The 20,767-nt window shown below is 43.1% G+C and overlaps 1 protein-coding gene across 5 annotated transcripts; it reads right to left on the reverse strand.

Moving 5' to 3' along the window:
• Positions 1–10,226: 10,226 nt before the first annotated feature.
• Positions 10,227–19,144, reverse strand: TPRKB (TP53RK binding protein). 5 transcript variants are annotated; one of them, XM_025353879.1, is made up of 5 exons: positions 19,019–19,144; positions 16,402–16,465; positions 14,032–14,154; positions 12,104–12,280; positions 10,227–10,843 (listed from the first exon to the last, which is right to left on the reverse strand). In XM_025353879.1, exons 2-5 carry the CDS (start codon positions 16,441–16,443, stop codon positions 10,709–10,711), a joined length of 477 nt encoding a protein of 158 aa, XP_025209664.1. In that variant the 5' UTR covers positions 16,444–16,465; positions 19,019–19,144; the 3' UTR covers positions 10,227–10,708. The 5 variants fall into 5 exon arrangements, with proteins under 5 accessions (XP_025209664.1, XP_025209666.1, XP_025209663.1 ...); XM_025353881.1 differs by lacking the exon at positions 10,227–10,843 and adding an exon at positions 11,403–11,548 and having other exon boundaries at positions 16,402–16,462; XM_025353878.1 differs by lacking the exon at positions 10,227–10,843 and adding an exon at positions 11,403–11,548 and having other exon boundaries at positions 16,303–16,462.
• Between the last annotated feature and the right edge of the window lie 1,623 nt (positions 19,145–20,767).

The following is a 20,767-nucleotide window of genomic DNA, read 5'->3' on the forward strand; positions in this document are numbered from 1 at the left end:
GAGCATCTTTTCACATGCTTGTTGGCCATTTGTATATCAACTCTGGAGAAATGTCTATTCAATTTCTTTGCCCATTTTTGGTCAGCTTATTGATTTTGTTGTCTTTGTAGAATTCTGAGAGTTATTTGTGTATTGTGTATATCAGAATCATGATCTGCAAATATTTTCTGCCATCCTATAGGTTATCTTTTACTCTGTTGATTGTGTCCCCTGATGCACAAGTTAAGACTGGTGTGGTCCTATTTGTCTATTTTTGCCTTTGTTGCCTGTGCTTTTGGTGTCATATCCAAGAAAGCATTGCCACATTCAATGTCACAAAGCCCTTCCTCTATGTTTTCTTCTAAGACTTTTTATAGTCTGTAGTCCTAGCCACTCAGGAGGCTGATACAGGAGAATCACTTGAACCCAGGAGGCAGAGGTTGCAGTGAGCCAAGATCATGCCACTGCACTCCAGCCTGGACAACACAGCAAGACTGTCTCAAAAAATGAAAATGATTTGACCATATATATGAGAGTTTATTTCTGGGCACTTTAGCATATTTCATTGGTCTATTCATCTGTCTTTATGCTACTATCACACTGTCTTGATTATTGCACCTTTGGTAATATGTTTGGGTTTTGGTTGTTGTTGGTTATTTTGGTTTGTTTGTTTTTTGTAGAGATGGGGTCTCACTATGTTTCCCGGGCTGATATCAAACTTCTGGGCTCAAGTGATCCTCCAGTCTTGGTCTCCAGAAGTCCTGAGATTACAGATCTGAGATGCTGTGCCCAGCTAGTAATATGTTTTAAAATCAGGAAGTGTGAGTCCTCCAGCATTGTTGTTTTCTTTCAAAATTGTTTTGGGTGTTCAGGATATCTTATGATTTTTACTGATTTCTTGCCATTTCCAATCTTTTTTGCTTCTTCTTTTTTTTTTTTTTGGAAGTGCTGAAATTACAGGTGTGAGCCACCGTGCCCAACCCCTTTGCCCATTTTTACAAATGGAATTATTTGATTTTTGCTTTTTTAATTTTTACATTTCCTTACAGATTCTGAACATTAGATCTTTGTTGGATGCATAATTTCCTAATATTTTCTCTCATTCTGTGAGTTGTCTCTTGATTGATAATTTATTTTACTGTACAGAAGCTCTTTAGTTTAATTAGGTACCAATCATCAATTTTTTTATTTTATTATAATTGCTGTTCAGGACTTAGCCATAAATTATTTTCCAAAGCCAATATTGAGAAGGGTAATTCCTAGGTTTTCTTCTAGGATTTTTATAGTTTGAGGTCCTCCATTTAAATCTCTAATGTATCTTGATTTTTAAAAATATAGTGAGAGGTAAGGGTCCAGTTTCTTCTATATATGGCTAGCCAGTTATCCCAGCACCATTTATTGAATACAGAGTTGTTTCCTCATTGCTTATTCTTGCCAATTTTTTGAAGGTCAGATGGTTGTAGGTGTGCAGGTTTATTTCTGAGTTCTCTATTCTGTTCCATTGGTCTATTGGTCTGTTTTTGTACCAGTACCGTGCTGTTTTGGTTTCTGTAGCCTTATAGTATAGTTTGAAGCTGGGTAATGTGATGCCTTTGGCTTTGTTCTTTTTGCTTAGGATTGCTTTGACTATTTCAGTTCTTGTTTGGTTCCAAATGAATTTTAGAATACATGTTTCCAATTCTGTGAAAAATGCTATTGCTATTTTGATAGGGATAGCACTGAATCTGTAAATTGCTTTGGGAAGTATGGCCATTTTAACAATAATATTGATTCTTCTCATCCACAAGCATGGAATTTTTTCCATTTATTTGTCATCTCTGATTTCATTCAGCAATGTTTTATAGTTCTCCTTATAGAGATCTTTCACCTCCTTGATTAGGTATTTCATTTTTTGCGGTTATTGTAAATGGGATTGTGTTCTTCATTTGGTTCTCAGCTAGAACGTTATTGATGTAGAGAAATGCTACTGATTTTGTATCCTGAAACTTTACTGAATTTGTTCATCAGTTCCTGGAGGTTTTTGGTGTCGTCTTTAAGGTATTCTGTGTAACTCATATCATCAGCAAAGAGAGATAGTTTGACATCTTGTTTTCCTATTTGGATGCCCTTCACTTCTTTCTCTTCCATAATTGCTCTGGCTCAGACTTTCAGTACTAGAAGTGGTGAGAATGGGCATCCTTGTCTTATTCCAGTTCTCAAGGGGAGTACTTCCAACTTTTGCCTATTCAGTATGATATTGGCTCTATGTTAGTCATAGATAGCTCTTATTATTTTGAGGTGTGTTCCTTCAATGCCTTGTCTGTTAAGGGTTTTTATCATGAAGGGGTGTTGGATTTCATGGAAAATGTTTTGCGCGTCTACTGAGATGATCATATGGTTTTTAAATTCTGTTTATGTGGTGAATCACATTTATGCATTTGCATATGTGGGATCAACCTTTCATCCCAGGAATAAACTATACTTGGTGGTGGTGAATGAACTTTTTTGATGTGCTTCAGGATTCAGTTTGCTAGTATTTTGTTGAGAATTTTTGTATCTATGTTCTTCAGTGATATTGGCCTGAAGTTTTCTTTTTTCATCGTGTCTCTGCCAAATTTTTATATCAAGATGATGCTAGCCTTGTATAAGGAGTTAGGGAAAAGCCCCTTCTCCTCGTTTTTTTAGGATAGTTTCAGTTGGATTTATATAAGTTCTTTGTATGTCTGGTAGAATTCAGCTGTGACTCTAACTCATCTAGGGCTTTTTTTAGTTGGCAGTTTGTTTTTTTTTTAAAATTACTGATTCAATTCCTTGGTCTGTTATTGTTATTGGTCTGTTCAAGTTTTCACTTTCTTCCTGGTTCAATCTTGGTAGGTTGTGTGTTTCCAGAAATTTAACTATTTTCTCTGAATGTTCTTATATGTGTGCATAGAGGTGTTTGTAATAGTCTTTGAGGATCTTTTGTATTTTTGTGGGACCTGTTGTAATGTCATCTTTGTCATTTCTGAGTGGGCTTATTTGTATTTTCTACTTTTTTTCTTTGTTAATCTAGCTAGTGATCTATCAGTCTTGCTTATTCTTTCAAAAAAGCAACTCTTCATTTCATTGATCTTTTGATAGAGACTTTTGGGTCTCAATTTAATTGAGCTTGTCTCTGATTTTAGCTATTTCTTTTTTTTTTTTTTTTTTTTTTTTGAGACAGAGTCTCGGTCTGCCGCCCAGGCTAGATAGAGTGCAGTGGCGTGATCTCGGCTCACTGCAAGCTCCGCCTCCCGGTTTCACGCCATTCTCCTGCCTCAGCCTCCTGAGTAGCTGGGACTACAGGCGCCCGCCACCTCGCCCGGCTAGTTTTTTTGTATTTTTTAGTAGAGACGGGGTTTCACCGTGTCAGCCAGGATGGTCTCGATCTCCTGACCTCGTGATCCGCCCGTCTCGGCCTCCCAAAGTGCTGGGATTACAGGCTTGAGCCACCGCGCCCGGCCAGATTTTAGCTATTTCTTTTCTTCTACTAGCTTTGAAGTTGAATTGCTGTTGTTTTTTTTTTTTTTAAATCTAGTTCCTCTAAGGTGCAGTGTTAGATGGTTAATTTGAGATCTTTCTAACCTCTTGATGAAGGCAGTTAGCACTATAAACTTTCCTCTTAACACCACTTTAGCTGTAGCCCAAGAGTTTTGGTAATTTGTGTCTCTATTTTCATTAATTTCAAATAATTTTAAATTTCTGCCTTAATTTCATTGCTCACCCAAGAGTGATTCAGAAGCAAGTGCTTTAATTTCCATGTTTTTGTGTTATTTTGAGAGATCACCTTGGTATTGAATTCTGTTTTTATTGCACTGTGGTCCAACAGTATACTTGATATGGTTCTTTTTTTTTAATTTATTGAGAGCTTTACAGGCAAGCATGTGGTGCATCTTATAATATATTCTGCGTGTGGATGAGAAGATTATATATTCTGTGGTTGTTGGGTGGAGTATTCTGTAGATATTTACTAGCTCCAATTGGTTAAGTGTCCAGTTTAAGGCCAGAATTTCACTGTTAGTTTTCCACCATGTGGGTGCCTCCTAGGGAAACACAGAGCTGTGCCACTAACAGAATTCAGACAGAGGTGGGTCCACTATGCTTGGAGCTCCAGATGGTGTGTCCCACACAGCTAGAGGAGCAGGAGTGGGTGGAGTGACCTGCTTTACCATCTGAGTGCTTCCCAGGGGAAGACAGGGCTCTGCCCACCTAAAGAGTTGAGGCAAAAATGGGTCTGCTATGTAGAAAGCCCCACCAAGTATGCACCTCCCAGCTATGAGCAGCAGGAGTAGCTGGAGCCACTCACTCCACCATCTGGATGCTTCCTAGGAGAACATGGGGCTGCACCCATCCGCAGAGTTTAGACAGAAGTGGGGTCACTGTGCTAGAAGCTGGCATCAAGCATTGTCTTGTGAGGGGGAATTGAGCAATTTTATCACCCCCAGGCACCACAACTGCAGCCTGTATTAGGGGTATGGCAGATGTCACCAGGCTGCTCTGGGGTCCAACGCCTATGGAGGTCCCTTGTGGACTTGAGTGTTGCCTCCGTAAATTCTCTGGACAGCTCTCTGTGTCAGTCTATATTCCTGGGGTTCAGGAGGAATCTCCCATCCCAGGATTGCACAGGTCCCGCAGGAAGTGTAAATCCCCCAGGGGCTCTCACTCACTATGGAAACCATTTAGTTGCCCATGGTAATGTGGTTGAATTATCTGTAACTGCCTTATACATGTTTATAAGTTGCTGTTTGAATCCGCTTCCCAGGACATGACTGGTAATTGTGTGTGGTTTGTATTAATTTTGTTCCTTGGAGCTTGGGGAGGCCAGAGAGGGAGTAGGTGATTCTAGGACTCTGTACAACCTCCTGAAGTGACATTCTTCTCTGCGATTGTTTTAAAACTCACAAATTGATGCTGCTTCACCACTTGCAGGGTAAGGGAAATATCTAGTTCTATGGGACGTGCCCTTGAGGTTTTGCTTTTGTACTTTAAGGTGGCTGTTGGCTGCTTTGGTGACTTGCCTTGTGTACAGTAATATTGCTGGGCCTGATTTTTTTTTCTAGCAAATCTTTATAATGTAGCTAAGATATTTAGATCTAAGAGATAATTTTCCAGACATTTTTCTGATTTCTTTCTGGCTAGAAGGGGTATATGATTAATCTTCATTCAAGCTAGGGCAGAAATGCTTTTTTCTTTTTTAAACAGGGTTGCATGTCTCTAGTTGAGAAGTTTATCTCTTTCTCCTGGGCCACATATTACCTCAGTCACCTTTTCTGTCAACAGTGGGCTATCAGTAGGGTATTTTGAATGTAATGACTTACCTTTCACCCCCTGTAGGTATGATCCTTTGTGGAGAAAGAGCTGTGTATTAGCTCTAAATTTGTGATATGAATTGAGCCCCTTCTCCGGATTCTGAAGATTCTTTTCATGTTTTGTTTGTTTGTATATTTCAGTTACGGAAGAGGAGATTCACTATGCCTGTCTATTTCCTAAAATCCATCATCTGTTTTCTCAGTGTTTCTCTCTCTCCTATTTACTCAGCTTCTCTGTTTCTAATGGCTGCTTCCTCTTCACTGGAACCATGCTTTAGTTGTTCCTCACATGGACTGGGGAGGACAAGTGTGACAGGATGGCTTCTGTTGATGTTTCTGCCGCCTTACATCTTTCTATTGCCAAATATTTAATCTTTTATTAAGTATAAAGGTAAAAGGATAGTTAAATATAAAGAATTCAGATAACATAGAAAGTAAAAAGGCCTTGAAGTTCATCCACAATTCTCCCCATCCTGAAACAGTCCTGATTAACTTTTTTATATATAATCTTCCAGTTTTATATGTTATGATTCACATACCTTTATTTAAAAAAATGGAATTATACCAAGTGATTTGAAACTCTTATTTCCAACTTTTGTTTTGAAACTGTTCATTTAATATATCATAATAGACATCTTTCTGTGTTAAATACAGGTTTATGTAGTCCTGTGTCCAAGCACATGTTTCAGCAAAGACTCCTTCCCCCTTGATAACAAATGTTTCAGTTGCTGAGGGGGCATAAGAGCCAAGCACAAAAAAAACAGCCCAGCCTCCAGATCCCAAGGAAGGTGCATGCTCAGAGCACTGTCCTTCCACCCAGTCCTCTCACCTGCCACAAGAGCCTTGAGTGTCCAAGCTTCAGCTCTCAGCTGCTCACTAGCATCCAGGAGATAGTGTCCAGGGCCTGCCCACCTCTGGAAAGCAGGCTTGCTGCCCCCTCATTGGTTGGCTCCTGAATTTTTGATAATCATAAACCCTAGGGTCAAGGAGCTAGGTTGTAACACAGTAGGGAGTGCGTTCCCGAGTGCATTGCCCTATGTGGTCACAGGGAATGAGCCTGGAGCAGAGGAGCCCAGCAGGCTGAGGATCTGCAGTGTGCTGGGCCTGGGCTTGGCACGAAGGCACCAGATGTCGGAGGTGTGGCTGCCACCCAGGAGGACACACCTGATGGGGCTCTGGGAACAGGACGATGGTGGAGACGTCACATCCAGAATAACTTTGTTAGAAGACTGAACTTGACAGTCAGGAGTTTTACATTGCAGGTATCAAAAAGCCACCTAAAATTGCCTTAATAGAGGTGATCTAATGGCTCAGGAAACCACCAACTCTACGAAGACAGGATAACCTGAAAGTGGGTTTGACCTGGTGTTTTTCCGCCATTCTGTGCACGGCATCAGCTTCCTCCCAAGACTGGCACTGCATAGGACATCGGGTGTTTGCCAGCCCAGTTGAAGCTGTCTGCTTCCTTGCTCACCACCAGCAGAAAGGTGAGGGCTATGCCCTGCATTCCAGGTGACAGAGCAGGTTTACATGGGGACTCAGTCACACTTTCTGGGGACTGTACATTTCACAGAAGGAGCCAGGTTATACTAAAGGAGTCCTGGCCCAAGGATACCAGCACCCCATAGAGATGGAGAACCCCAGGGAGCTCAAGGACTGAGGGGCTGAGTAACAATGAGCACTGCCCACAGAGGGGTGCCCTGCAGTCAGGAGGGGGTGGGAAACGGGTGCGGATCGGCAGCCGGCAGAGGCCCATCCAGGTGAGCACAGGTGGAGCTGATGGTGGATGGAGACGAAGAGTGTGCTGGTTGGGAGGGGAAGACGGTGGCCTGTAGCTGGTCTGGGAATTCCCAAGCTGAGCAAAGGGTTTGCCAAGGCCTGTGGTTGGGCTTGTTAACAAAAACACCAAACTCTTAAAAAATGATCTGTAAGAGGTATCTTCTGAGCCAATGAGTGACCACAGTCTGGGGAATCTCAAGAGGTCCTGAAAACGTGTGCTGGGGCAGTCGTTTTCTACATTCGAGGGGACAGGAATTGGAGTAACTTCATAAATCCATCCATGGAAGGTATACATTGACTCGGCCTAACAAGGTGGGATATCTTGAAGTCAGGGCATTATAGGTCATAGGTGGATTCAAAGATTTTCCTATTGGCATTTGGTTGAGAGTTCAGCTTTGTCTAAAGACATGAAGTTGGTACAAAGGAATGCTTCAGTTCAGAGAGAGCGTCTGCCTCTGCCATGTGATGCCGTCCCAGAGCCAGGAAGGAAAGTCAACCACAGCATCCTGGGTCAATTTAAAACCCACTGAAGGAGACTCTGTGGTTTCTAGGGTGTGTGTTAATTCTTGCTTTGCATGGCCTCAGGTCTTGTTCATAATCTGTACCTGATTGTCAGAATCCATTCTGAATAATCTCACGATGCCTATTTTATACTCCAAAGGTGCAGGGCTCTCATGAGGCTTCTCTCACCTCCCCTTCCATCATGGCCAGGAATTCATTTTTTCAGTTTTCCCTGGGGTCCCCTTGACTAAGAGGGAGCCTGTTCCATTGGTTGGGGTCTCAGGATTGCAGGCCTTAGGGCAGCCTCACAGCACAGTGCAGGGGAGTTGGCTGGATTTTCCTGAACCCTAAACCCCATGGCTCATGGGGTAAGGGAGCTGTGGGCTACCCGGCTTCTGCTGAGATTCCTTTCCCTAGGTGCAGGTGCAGGTTCGGCCTTGGCCCTTTCTGTTCTTTTCAGAAGCCCACACAGTGGAGGACAGGACGGTTTGGGGTCAGGGACAGAGGCTCCTGTCACTGAGACTGTCCTCAGTGGGACAGAGGGAAGAGACTATTGTTGCAGTTCGTCTGCCTCTCTGCAGCACTGATGTGTAGGCCCAGCAATTCAAGTCCATTCCTGGCAGCCAGCCTTGAACACAGAACTGATCAGCCACACAGAAAACCTGAAACAAAGCCTCTAAAGTGCAGCCTCTCAAAAATGCTCACCAGAGTTTTCTTAATCAGACTTAGTGTAGCCAGTGAGCTTCTGTTACCTCCTGTGACGTGGGTGCTATTTCTCCCACTAAAAGCCCAAACCTCTGCCTCAGGAGACAGGGCTCAGCTGCAGCCTCCTCAACTAAATGTGAAGGGCTACTTCCTGGGCAGCTCAGAGGCTCCTTAAATTCCCAATGGTGTGCAAATCTGTGGGCTCACTTTCTACATCAGATCTTCAAAGGTCTCTGTGATTCCAAAAGCTTGGGAACTGTTAAAATTTGATCATTTCTGAAATGTCCTCCAGTTTAAAAGTCCTCAGTTCCAGTTCATTTTCAATTCCTGAATAAAGGGATGAGTCCTGGAGCTTCTGGAAGCTGGCCTGGAACTGAGCACTTGCTGCAGACAATGCCCGAAGCGCAAACCCAAAGGCGTGTGGATTTAGGCTGCAGGTGAAAGCTTCATATTCAGGTCTTACTTTGTGACAGTGAGACGTGACCAGGGAAGCCTACATGAGGGGTGGGGGCCAACCAGCAGCCCAGCCTGGGGAGCTGCCTTAACCACATCTCACTTTACTTCCTCAGAGCTAAATTTTTCTTGAAGGGAACTGCAGATTTATGCAAAATACTAAGCAAGCTGAGTGGCTGTTTTATTTTATTTTAAGCAGTAAGGAAAAACAGAAATTTTCACACCAAAGACCCTGTGTTAGTCTCAGAGGAACTGGTGTCGAGACTGAGGAATCACGGAACACCGCTCTCGGAAACTGTTAGGGCAACTGAAAAAAAGAAAAAAAAGAGTAAAGACAATGAAGAGGCTTAATTCTCCCTGTTAAAAAAAAGGGAAGCAGTGTCCTCTCTCCCTTAGAGCATTTTCTTTGGAAAACTTACTGTAAATCTTCCTCTGCCCCTTTGAGGGGCATGCAAAGCTTTCTGACAGCTAAATAAGCCTCTTGCCAGCTTTGCAACCCAGGACTGTGTTCCTGAAGGACCTGAGAGTCCATCTTTGAAACATCATCATCAGAGCAGCCAGGGCCCTATCGGCCAGTCTCTGTGGGACGGTGGGGGCCTAACATCTGCTGTGAGTGGTAAATCTACCTCCTGTCATGAAGGCAAGAGTTTATTTTCCTTTGTAACAAGGTAATTAGCAAACGCAGGTGGTCAGGTAAATTGAGGTTGAATCTCCGATGAAACGGGTGTGGCCAAAGGTGCTGTGCAGTCCACTGATCTGAGGACTAGGCATTACTCTTCTTGAGAAGGTGTGCAGTGAGCAACGGGTTGGACCCACTGGCTAGACTGGCAATGAGATTTCTTTCTGTCTTTGCAGCATCTTAGCGGGTCATTGCCTGTGATGCGCATCTCACTCTGAGTTCACGCCTCTTCAATGATGAAAGTGTTTTCTTCCTCTTCTATCTTTGCAGAGATAGGCTTGCTGGGATAGATTGTTTGTAATTCTATTTCCCTACCACCACAGGACGAACTTTGGGGGTCAGGCAGCTGGGAAGGAACCCATGCCTAGGCCTTTCACACTCTACATCCATCAGTAGCAGAACTTAAGAGTCTTCCTGGGACTCCATACTTCCTGGAAAGAGGAATTCATTCTTTTCATTGCTGACATTCCTGGGTGTGTGTGTGTGGCAGTTATACTTTCCCCATCCCATTCTGTACCTCCTTCCACTCCGGGGACCCCAAGAGGCCTGGCTCCGCTTGCCCAGTGCACCTCCGAAGAAGGGAGACTGGGAGATGAGGATCCTGCCAGGGGGCCAGGTGTTGGACAAGGTGAATGTCAGTGTGGAGGAGAAAGACAGAGGCCTCCCAAGAACCTGATGGGGTCGGGGATGAGGTGAGGGTGCTCAGAAAAGTGCTGAGGCAGGCTCCAGGCTGGGGCCACGGACCGGCCTCAGCAGCTGGGGGCTGACTTCTTGGGGTTGCGTTCTGCCTCCCCCTCCCACACACGGCTCTTTGCCCTCTAGAGGCCAAGGGGCAATGGCAGGTTCACAGTGGCACTGCAAGGTTAGGGTTGTTGGGGGTTCTTAGGGAGCAGGGGCACCAGTCCTGCTGTGGCCCTGGCTGCCCCCACCTTGCCCAGGCTCCATGTGCACCCTCAGAGTCCCCCTGGCACAACCTTTCTTCTTCCCACGAGGAACACCCCCACTTCCACTTGGGCCTCTGCCAGGAAGGGTGGGAGCTCTGCCAAGGTGTCCCTCTGAGTGACCACCCTCAGCTGGAGCCACCAGCCAGGCCTCTGCACAGGAGCTGCCCCTGGGCCTTGTGTGTAAAATGGGGGTAATAACAGTATCTGCCTCATAAGGTTGCTGCAAGAATTAAATGAGTTCATACAAGTGAAAGACACTTAGAACCAGGATCCAGAGGCTTGCAAGGGGTGAGCTGGAGTAGCCATGGTAAGTATGGAGAGGGAGGTGAACTGATGGATATAAAATCGCCAAGGCAAAAATTTTAAAAACAAAAACAATAACCAGCTGGGCTCGGTGGCTCATGCCTGTAATTCCAGTGCTTTGGGAGGCACAGCAGAAGCATCACTTGAGTCCAGGAGTTGGAGATCAATCTGGGCAACACTGTGAGACCACATCTCTAAAAAAAAAATAATAATCACTAAGGCAAGAACCTAGTACACTGTAGGCATTCCCTAAGTGTTTACAATTTTTATGCCAATTATATAACAATAAAATATATTTGAATAGAAACAGAACTCTAAAAGGCAATAACAAGTAATAGTAACTGATTATCTTTTAAAATACTATAAGGTAGGACTACAACTGGTTTCTTTTTTTTTTTTTTGAGACGGAGTCTCGCTCAGCTGCCCAGGCTGGAGTGCAATGGAGCGATCTCAGCTCACTGCAACCTCTGCCTCCCGGGTTCAAGTGATTCTCCTCTCTCAGCCTCCCGAATAGCTGGGATTACAGGCACCTGCCACCATGCCTAGCTAATTTTTAAATTTTAGTACAGATGGGTTTTCACCATGTTGGCCAGGCTGGTCTTGAACTCCTGACCTCAGGGAATCCGCCTGCCTCAACCTCCCAAATTGCTAGGATTTCAGGTATGAGCCACCGTGCCTGGCCTTTTTTTTTTTCTTTTTTATACCATTCTGTGATTTAAACTTTTCGATAATGCACATATATTAGTTTTATAATCAGGGAAGAAAAATCAATGTTTTCTTTAATGCTGAGTTTTGTTAATATTTCTGATATTTCACAAAACATCTTTTGTTGACATTCTACAAATGATACCATCCAATAATGTCCCAATACTTTCTTCTTGTGAAGAGAGTTTATATATCTGTAAAAATGAAAGACAAATTATGACTTGCTGATATCATCATTCACTACTAATTGTCATTATACAAACATGTGTAAGTGAAATTATTCCTCATTCAATTATTGGGTTCATAGTATAACAAACAACAAATGTGATTAAAATATTCCAAGTAGATGGCAATTCATTACTTGTATTCCCTTTAAATTGCTGCTATGGGGGTAACTCTCAAGAACATAAAAACCAAATTTCTATCCATTTAAAAGCACATATCTAGATATTAACTTCATACTAAATTTATTTTACATTTTAAATATACTATGTAAGTTTGATATTGAAAGGTATTCTCTTTCTTAATGTGGAGAATGGTTGTATCAGCTGAGTTTGTAATTATATTTTACATAAACCCACACCTCCCAGTTCTTTGTATCTAAAATTATTTTTTAGTAATTTAAAAAATTAGATTAACTTTCTCAAAAGTTCAAAAAACAAGGAGCCCTGGTGATCAATAAGCAAACAGTATCAGCATTATTGCTCATCTGTCACACTCTTTCTAAAAATATGGACTGGCAAACAAACCTTTTGGACTTCCGTAATATTTGTTATCTCAGGAAGACTTTTCAGAGAAACCTGATGACCTTCCACTTGAGATATTAGGTATTCTTGATTTATTTGTTTTTCTCCCTCTTCAATGTAAACAATTAGAATTGAAGTGTCATTTGCTGAGATACCAAATTTTTTCAAAGCCTCTGAAATCTAAGAGAAAAAAAAATGAAAAAAAACAAAAACAAAAACAAAACAAGATAATTAACCATTGTTTCCTATGTCTGAAACATTTCCTGATCTGCCTTCTTCCTTGGTCAGGCTCTTCTTTTTCATGTCCTGAAAGTTCTCACTGCTTAGTCTTTCACTTTGATGATTCCTTTCCAACATCCATTGGTACTTCCTCGAAAGTACTCCCTGCTTCAAGTTATGCCTTGTTCCTATGGAATCAAGCCCAGCCTCTTGGTGCTGCACAAAAAAACACCTCCTCCCTCTGGTGCCAAGTGGCTCTCCAGCCAGGCGCTTCTGCCACCTGGCCAGTCTGGCCTGCCTGGGGGTCCAGTCACATTTCATGCCCTTCTGCCTGTGCTCAAGCTTTGTCCAATGCTCGCATGTCCCTTCTCCCCATGGCTTGGCTGCTGAACACATGCTTCAAGGTCCACATTTCTGATGCCACTCCCCACCACACCCTCCTCCCTCCAAAATGAATGGCTTCATTGCTGTACCCCTAGATTTGAATTCATTTTTCCATTATATCATTTATCTCAGGGCATTTTAACTTGTTTATCTGCCTCTCCTCGGGAACATATTTGCCTCTTCTGCCCCTAGAACTGCAAATGGAACAGGGAAAATTTCAACAGACGTTTACTGAATTCAAGAGTTTTCTGAATTATGTCTAATGATCTCAAGGAAACAATAATTAGTAAATTTTATTCCAAGTACTGGGAAACTCTATTACCATGCTGAGATAACTGCATTTTATAAACTTTACAATCATCTGTATTTTAACCTATGCCACAGGTTTCGTAACTTTTCTCTAGATGAAATTAGTACCTGGTTGTTGTTAATAGCAGCAGTAATACTAAAAATTCATCAGCAAAATTGCAGTCATTTTTTTCATGTGCTACATGTGTGATGTCTTTGGCTTGATAACTTTCATTGAAAAAGCATTACTGGCCGGGCGCGGTGGCTCAAGCCTGTAATCCCAGCACTTTGGGAGGCCGAGACGGGCGGATCACGATGTCAGGAGATCGAGACCATCCTGGCTAACACGGTGAAACCCCGTCTCTACTAAAAATACAAAAAAAAGAAATTAGCCGGGCGTGGTGGCAGGCGCCTGTAGTTCCAGCTACTCCGGAGGCTGAGGTGGGAGAATGGCATGAACCTGGAAAGCGGAGCTTGCAGTGAGCCGAGGTTGCGCCACTGTACTCCAGCCTGGGCGACAGAGCAAGACTCCGTCTCAAAAAAAAAAGGAAAAAGCGTTACTATAAGTATTTCAAACCACAAACTCTTCCTACATACTGGGTGTGTGAGTGAGGATGTGTTAAGGACTGTTATAGGTACCAGCAAGTTCCTGGTATATGAAAAAGACATGGATGCCACCCTCAAGGAGTTTACAGGAAGAGGGAAAGATATGCACGCTAGCACACAAAATATCCATGCCTAATGTTTTATCATTTAGATTTCTGTCAGTTTCTTAAGCAAAAATACTTGAGAGGTCTTCCTGATCCTATATGGTAAGAACAGATAAAATTAACCTCACTTAATTTAGCTAAATTTGTGTTTACTCATATGTAAACTGTCTTAGTAAGAGGCAGGGTAAACCTCAACTCTCTGTCCAGAGCTCTCTTCACTACTATTTTGGTTTATTACTAACCACTGGTTTGCAGGAATTTAGCCTCCAACCCTGAGGAACACATATCTTATTATGACAAGGTCAACAGAAATAGGAAAGTCTACATTACATTGTTATTTGGGGAAAGGTTGAAAATAATTTCAGTAGATAGAGTTCTTGTCTTCATTTTTCCCAGTTTGTAGAGGTGAACTGCTTTGTTTGCTGCCACAAGTATCTGAAATGGATCGACAATCTACCAAAGAGAGCAGAAAGAATTAATTACACATAGAGAATCTGCAGTGCTTGAAAACACATGGTAACTCATGGTTAACTCCACTGTCAAGCTGGTTTACTTCATCACAATTCTTATGGTCTGTATTTTCAAAACTATTATCCCAGCTAGGCGTGGTGGCTCACGCCTGTAATCCCAGCACTTTGGGAGGCCAAGGCGGGCGGGTCACCTGAGGTCAGGAGTTCAAGACCAGCCTGGCCAACACGGCGAAACTGTATCTCTACTAAAAATACAAAAATTAGGTGTGGTATCACGCACCTGTAATCCCAGCTACTCGGGAGGCTGAGGCAGGAGAATTGCTTGAACCAGGAGGTGGAGGCTGCAGTGAGCCGAGATTGCACCATTGCACTCCAGCCTGGGCAACAAGAGTGAAACTCTGTCTCAAAACAAAAACAAAAACAAAAACAAAAAAAAACCTATTATCCCAAGGGCCTGGGTAGTCAGAAAATCATAGAATTTTAAAGCTGCAAGGAACTTATGCAAATAGTAAAATTTTTTAAAATAACATTAATTGAGGGCTAATATTATGGGCATGATCATATTCCAAACATTTTACTTGTGTTATTTTCTTTAATCCTCAAAACTACCCTATGAAACTGATACTAGTAGTAGTAGTAGTAGTATGTAATTGATGAGGAAATTGAGGCAAAGAATGTCTGAGTTTGAATCCCATCTCTGCCACCTGTCACCTAGGGAACTTAGGCAAGTTCCTTAGCATTTTATTTGTTAGAGACACATGAAACAGTATTTACTACATAGGCTGTTGTGAAGATTAAGCGAGTTAGTATATGTAAAGCACTTGGAACAATACTAGGAATGCAGTAAGCACTATATAAAGGTTGGCTATGTCTTGTTCAAAGTCCTAAGTAGTAGGTCTGGGATTAATTCCCAGTAACATGATCCCACTGCCTGTGCTTTTTCTTTTTCTTTTTTTTTTTTTTTTGAGACAGAGTCTCGCTCCATCGCCCAGGCTGGAATGCAGTGGCTCAATCTCAGCTCACTGCAACCTCCGCCTCCCAGGTTCAAGTGATTCTTGTGCCTCAGCCTCCCGAGTAGCTGGGACTACCAGCACACACCACCATGCCCAGCTACTTTTTGTATTTTTAGTAGAGACAGGGTTTCACTACGTAGGCCACACTGGTCTCAAACTCCTGGCCTCAAGCAATCCACACCCCTTGGCCTCTGTGTGTGCTCTTAACCACTACGCTATGCCTCCTCTACAGACTGTCTTGTTAAGAACCCCCATTTTAAAGATAAGAAGCTGGAGATCCAGGCATTTCCCATGTTAGACCCAGACCACAACCTTTCCTCCTTCCTAGGGCAGGACCTGGCACTTCTGCCTCTATTCACTGTTACAGTCCAGGTTGGCTGCATCTGACTTGGACAAGAATTTTTTCCCTAACAGTGACAGAATTTTAGGCTACCCTATAACATCACAAATATTAACGTATACTTAAATGGCCTGTATGGTTCATTCATTGTTTTTTTGTTTGTTTGTTTTGTTTTGTTTTGAGACACAGTCTTGCTCTGTTGCCCAGGCTGGAGTGCAGTGGCGTGATCTCGGCTCACTGCAACCTCTGCCTCCCAGGCTCAAGCGATTATCCTGCCTCAGCCTCCCGAATACAGGTGCCCACCACCACGTTCAGCTAATTTTTGTATTTTTAGTAGAGACAGGGTTTCACCATATTGGCCAGACTGGTCTCAAACTTCTGACCTCGTGATCTGCCCACCTCGGCCTCCCAAAGTGCTGGGATTACAGGCGTGAGCCACCACGCCTGGCTTTTTTTTTTTTTTTTCTGAGACAGTTTCACTCTTGTCGCCCAGGCTGGAGTGCAATGGCGCAATCTTGACTCACCGTAACCTCCGCCGCCTGGGTTCAAATGATTCTCCTGCCTCAGCCTCCCGAGTAGCTGGGATTATAGGCACCCGCCACCACGTCCAGCTAATTTTTGTATTTTTAGTTGAGACAGGGTTTCACTATGTTGGCCAGGCTTGTCTTCAACTCCTGACCTCAGGTGATCCACCCACCTCGGCCTCCTAAAGTGCTGGGATTATGGGCATGAGCCACCGCACCCAGCCAGCTCATTCATTCTTACAATTTATATTTACCACTGTAGGATTTATCAGTGATCCATCGATGGTGCCTTCCATGGCCTTTCTTCTCAAGTCTCCCGCATTTTTTACATCTTTAAATAACAGAAGGGTTACCCTGCATTCAGGAAATAGGTCCAGCTGATGTGTTAACTGCATTTCACAGATAAGCAGGATTCTACTGCACACAAAATGAAAAGACCAAAAGATTTCGTTTGTTTAAAAGTTAACATTATAACTCATTTCTTAACAAATATTCAATAACTTTGATAACAACATGATAAAAAGTTTTAAACTAGAAAAATCCATCGCCAAAGCCCATTTGGCATCCTCATGAGATGTTGTCTTCCTAACCCTTCTGAGCTGTTTCTAGTTCCATTGCCATTCCCAGGGAAACACCAAAGGGCCCAGCTGGTTGCTGTTTGTTCAGATAAGGCAGGCTCAGATGCATGGTTGAAGGGCTGCTTCCCCAGCAGACAAGCAGGAGCAGAATGTCAGGAATTTTTTAAACCAGAGGTTATTTATGGTATTAATGAAGTCTTACTCTATCTTAGTCTTTTTAAATTCCTGATCTCATCATTTTATTTATATTTTAGGAAGGCCTAGACTAAATATTAAGGAAGAAAATAATTTTAAAGAATAAAGTAGGCCGGGCATGGTGGCTCATGCCTGTAATCCCAGCACTCTGGGAGGCCAAGAAGAGCAGATCACCTGAGGTCGGGAATTTGAGACCAGTCTGACCAACATGGAGAAACCCCATCTCTACTAAAAATACCAAAAAAATTAGCCAGGCATGGTGGCACATGCCTGTAATCACAGCTACTCAGGAGGCTGAGGCAGGAGAATCACTTGAACCTGGGAGGCGGAGGTTGCAGTGAGCCAAGATTGCACCATTGCACTCCAGCCTGGGCAACAAGAGTGAAACTCAGTCTCAAAAAAAAAAAAGAATAAAGTATCACACTTGACCCAAAGATATTAATTCCACACATGGAAATTAAGCAGAGAGGGTATTAAATAATCAATATTGCTCCTTTCTTGGACATAAGCTTAACAAGAAAAGGATAGGTTATTATATATAAAGACATAAAAGACAATTTGAATTAACTAGAAAGACATGACCATATCTTTGAATGGAAAAACTATGTATTGCAAAAATTTCTTTAAAACAAGTTCTATCAAATTATTAATAAGATATTTTGGTGGGGCAATTTGAGACTCATTTTATCCTTTTACCTGGCAGATTATATTTCTAGAACTCTTACTGATGGAAGTCATTAGGAATCCAAGAATTATATAAGATGTTCCTCTCATTATTTTAACAGTAAAAAGTTGAAAATAACCTATCTAGCTAATGATGGGATTGGTTGTGATTTAACAACCATTAACACATGTGGTCTTGACGTTGTGTAAAAATGGCAATAAATAACATTAAGTAAAAACATCTGAATGGAAAACAAAACACAAACTGGCCAAAATATGAGTTTTTTAAAAAGCTTTTAAACAAATATTAAAAAGAAAACACACCAGAAAGCTAACGTTATCTCTTACTTAGAATCAACTTGACTTTTTCTGCTACAAACAGGAAAAAAAATATTTGTGAACAATATCCTGGCCACAGTTCAATCATTACTCATGCTAAGAGGAAAAAAATGGATACACAAAGATATAATCAGTAGGATCCCAATATATAAAAAGATACACATATTTTTTAAAAACACATGAAGGAAACACTAAAATATGACCATCTTGGGTAGTGAGGTTATGAGGTGTTTTTATTGTCCTTTATACAGAAGAAAGTATTTTGTTATGTATGTTCTGAATTTTCTACAGTGAGCATACAACACATGAGTAGACATAATAAGAAAGGGAAAAAAAATGTGGTTTTTAACACTGGGGGTGGGGGAAAGAATCCTTAGAAAAACCTCAAAATAGTTTGTTCTTGTTTAGCACAATTCACTCAGTCCAGAAACTTGGAATCATCGTTGAGTACCCAACCTGTCACTCAAATCCTATATCTAATCCGTAAAGTCCTGAATTTTCACCTGCTAAATATACTTTTGATTCGTCCACTTCTCTCCCATAAGCTAGGTCACACCGCTCATCTACAGCAGTAGCCTCCTGAGTGGTTTCTCACAATTCCTGCCCTCCTATAATCCAGTCTTCACCCGCAGTTCTAGTGATCCTTTCAAAATGACCACCAGATCTTGCCATTCTGCTGCTCTTATGATAAACCCCCAACTTTGTGTCACGGTGTTCCATACTCTACGATCTGGTCCCTGCCTCCCTCTTCTGCTACCGCCGCAATGGCCTTCTCTAAGTTCAAGTCACCAAGCTTTCTCCCCGATTCTGCCCTATCGGACAGGTAGTTCCCTCTCTCCTTTCATCTCCGCCTGACGCACTCCTCCCTCCTTTCAACTCCATTTGGAATCATTTACTACAGCGCCCACAACTCCAGGACTTCGGCTCTTTTTAGTCTTGAGGACTAGCTCCTTTTTGGGCCCAATCACAACTTTAAAGAATCGTGCGCCTATCCGTTGCATGTCTCCTCACTAAACTGTATTTCTTGAGGGGACAGACTGACTATCATTCTCGTGCTGCATTCCCAGGGGCTGGCCTCGTTGGCGCTTGATAAATACCAGTTTAAGAACCCGCAGCCATAGTCCCAAGGACATTACTAAATCTGCCCGAACCCTCCCCTCCCGAGCCGCCCCGTAAGTGGGCAAAGAAAACTCACCATTCGGCCCCCAGCGCGTCTCGGAAAATCTCCCGCTCGGAAACAAAGCTCACAACTTCCGGAAGCGGTGGCCAATCCCTGTCTTCTTCGAGACGGTTTCCGGATAGGCCGGCTCGAGGTGGCCATGTTTTTCCGGGTGCCGGTAGGAGGAGTGCTTCCGCCCATCGTGCCGCCCATTCTTCCGCCCTCCCAGCCTGGGTCCCGTCAACGGACGCGAAGGAGAATAGGGGCTGTATATCACTTCCGGCGAAGGCAATGGAAGCATATATGGGCTGGCACCGGAAGTTGAGGTCCGGTTTTGAGTCTCGGCTTTGTCTTAATCTGTGTTGGGCGTTGCACCGGGCTTCCTCAGTTTCTTCCTGTACAAGGAAAAGTACTGACCAAAATGAGTTCTACATACATTTCCGCTGCTGGAGATTTCTTTTTTGTTGTTGTCGTTTGTTTGTTTTTTGAGACAGAGTCTCGCTTTGTTACTCAGGCTAGAGTGCAGTGGCGCAATCTCGGCTCACTGCTACCTCCGCTTCCGGGTTCAAGTCATTCTCCTGCCTCAGCCTCCCAAGCAGCTGGGACTACAGGCACGTACCACCACACCCGGCTAATTTTTTGTATTTTTAGTAGAGACGGGGTTTCACCGTGTTAGCCAGGATGGTCTCAATCACCTGATCTCGTGATCAGCCCGCGTTAGCCTCCCAAAGTTCTGGGATTACAGGCGTGAACCGCCACGCCCTGCTGAGATTTCTTCGTTCTTTTTCTGGGCCTTGTCTCCTGTGACACTTTGGACTTTGGACTTTTGAGTTTAATGCTGGAACAAGTTAAAACTTTGGGGGATGATTGGGAAGTCATGATTATGTTTTGCAATGTGAGAAGGACATGAGATTTGGGGGTCCAGGGATGGATTGATACAGTTTGAATGTATGTCCCTGCCAAATCTCATGTTGAATTGTGATCCCCAGTGTTGGAGGTGGGACCTGATGGGAGGTGTTTGGGTCATGTAGGTGGATCTCTTATGGCTTGGTGTCTTTGCAATAGTGAGTGAGTTCTAGGGAGACCTGGTTCTTTAGAAGTGTGTGGCACCCCCAAACGCACACTGTCTCTTGCTCCAGTTCTCACCGTGTGATGTGCCTGCTCGCCCTTCTCCTTCTGCCAAAAGTAAAAGCTCCCTGGGGCCTCCTTAGAAGCCAAACAGATACTGGTACTATGCTTCCTGTACAGCCTGCAGAACCATGAGCCAATTTAACCTGGTTTCTATATAAATTACTCGGTCTCAGATATTTCTTTGTAGCAATGCAAGAACAGCCTAATTGTGGGGGGCGGGGTGGGGGAAAAAGATGGGGAGGCATGACACACTGGGCTAAAACATGAAGGACATTCGGCCGGACGTGGTGGCTCACGCCTGTAATCTCAATACTTTGGGAGGCCGAGGTGGGCGGATCACCTCAGGTCGGGAGTTCGAGACCAGCTTGACTAACATGGAGAAACCCCGTCTCTACTAAAAAATAAAAAAATTAGCCAGGCATGGTGATGCGTACCTGTAATGCCAGCAACTCGAGAGACTGAGGAAGGAGAATCGCTTGAACCTTTGAGGTAGAGGTTGCCATGAGCCGAGATTGTGCCATTGCACTCCAGCCTGGACAACAAGAGTGAAACTCCCTCTAAAATATATATATATATATATATATATATATATATATAGTGTGTGTGTGTGTGTATATATGTATGTATATATATGAAGGACATTCTATTTCTAGG

Source organism: Theropithecus gelada, chromosome 13 (assembly GCF_003255815.1).
Source record: "Theropithecus gelada isolate Dixy chromosome 13, Tgel_1.0, whole genome shotgun sequence".
In the NCBI taxonomy this organism is placed as follows: Eukaryota; Metazoa; Chordata; class Mammalia; order Primates; family Cercopithecidae; genus Theropithecus; species Theropithecus gelada.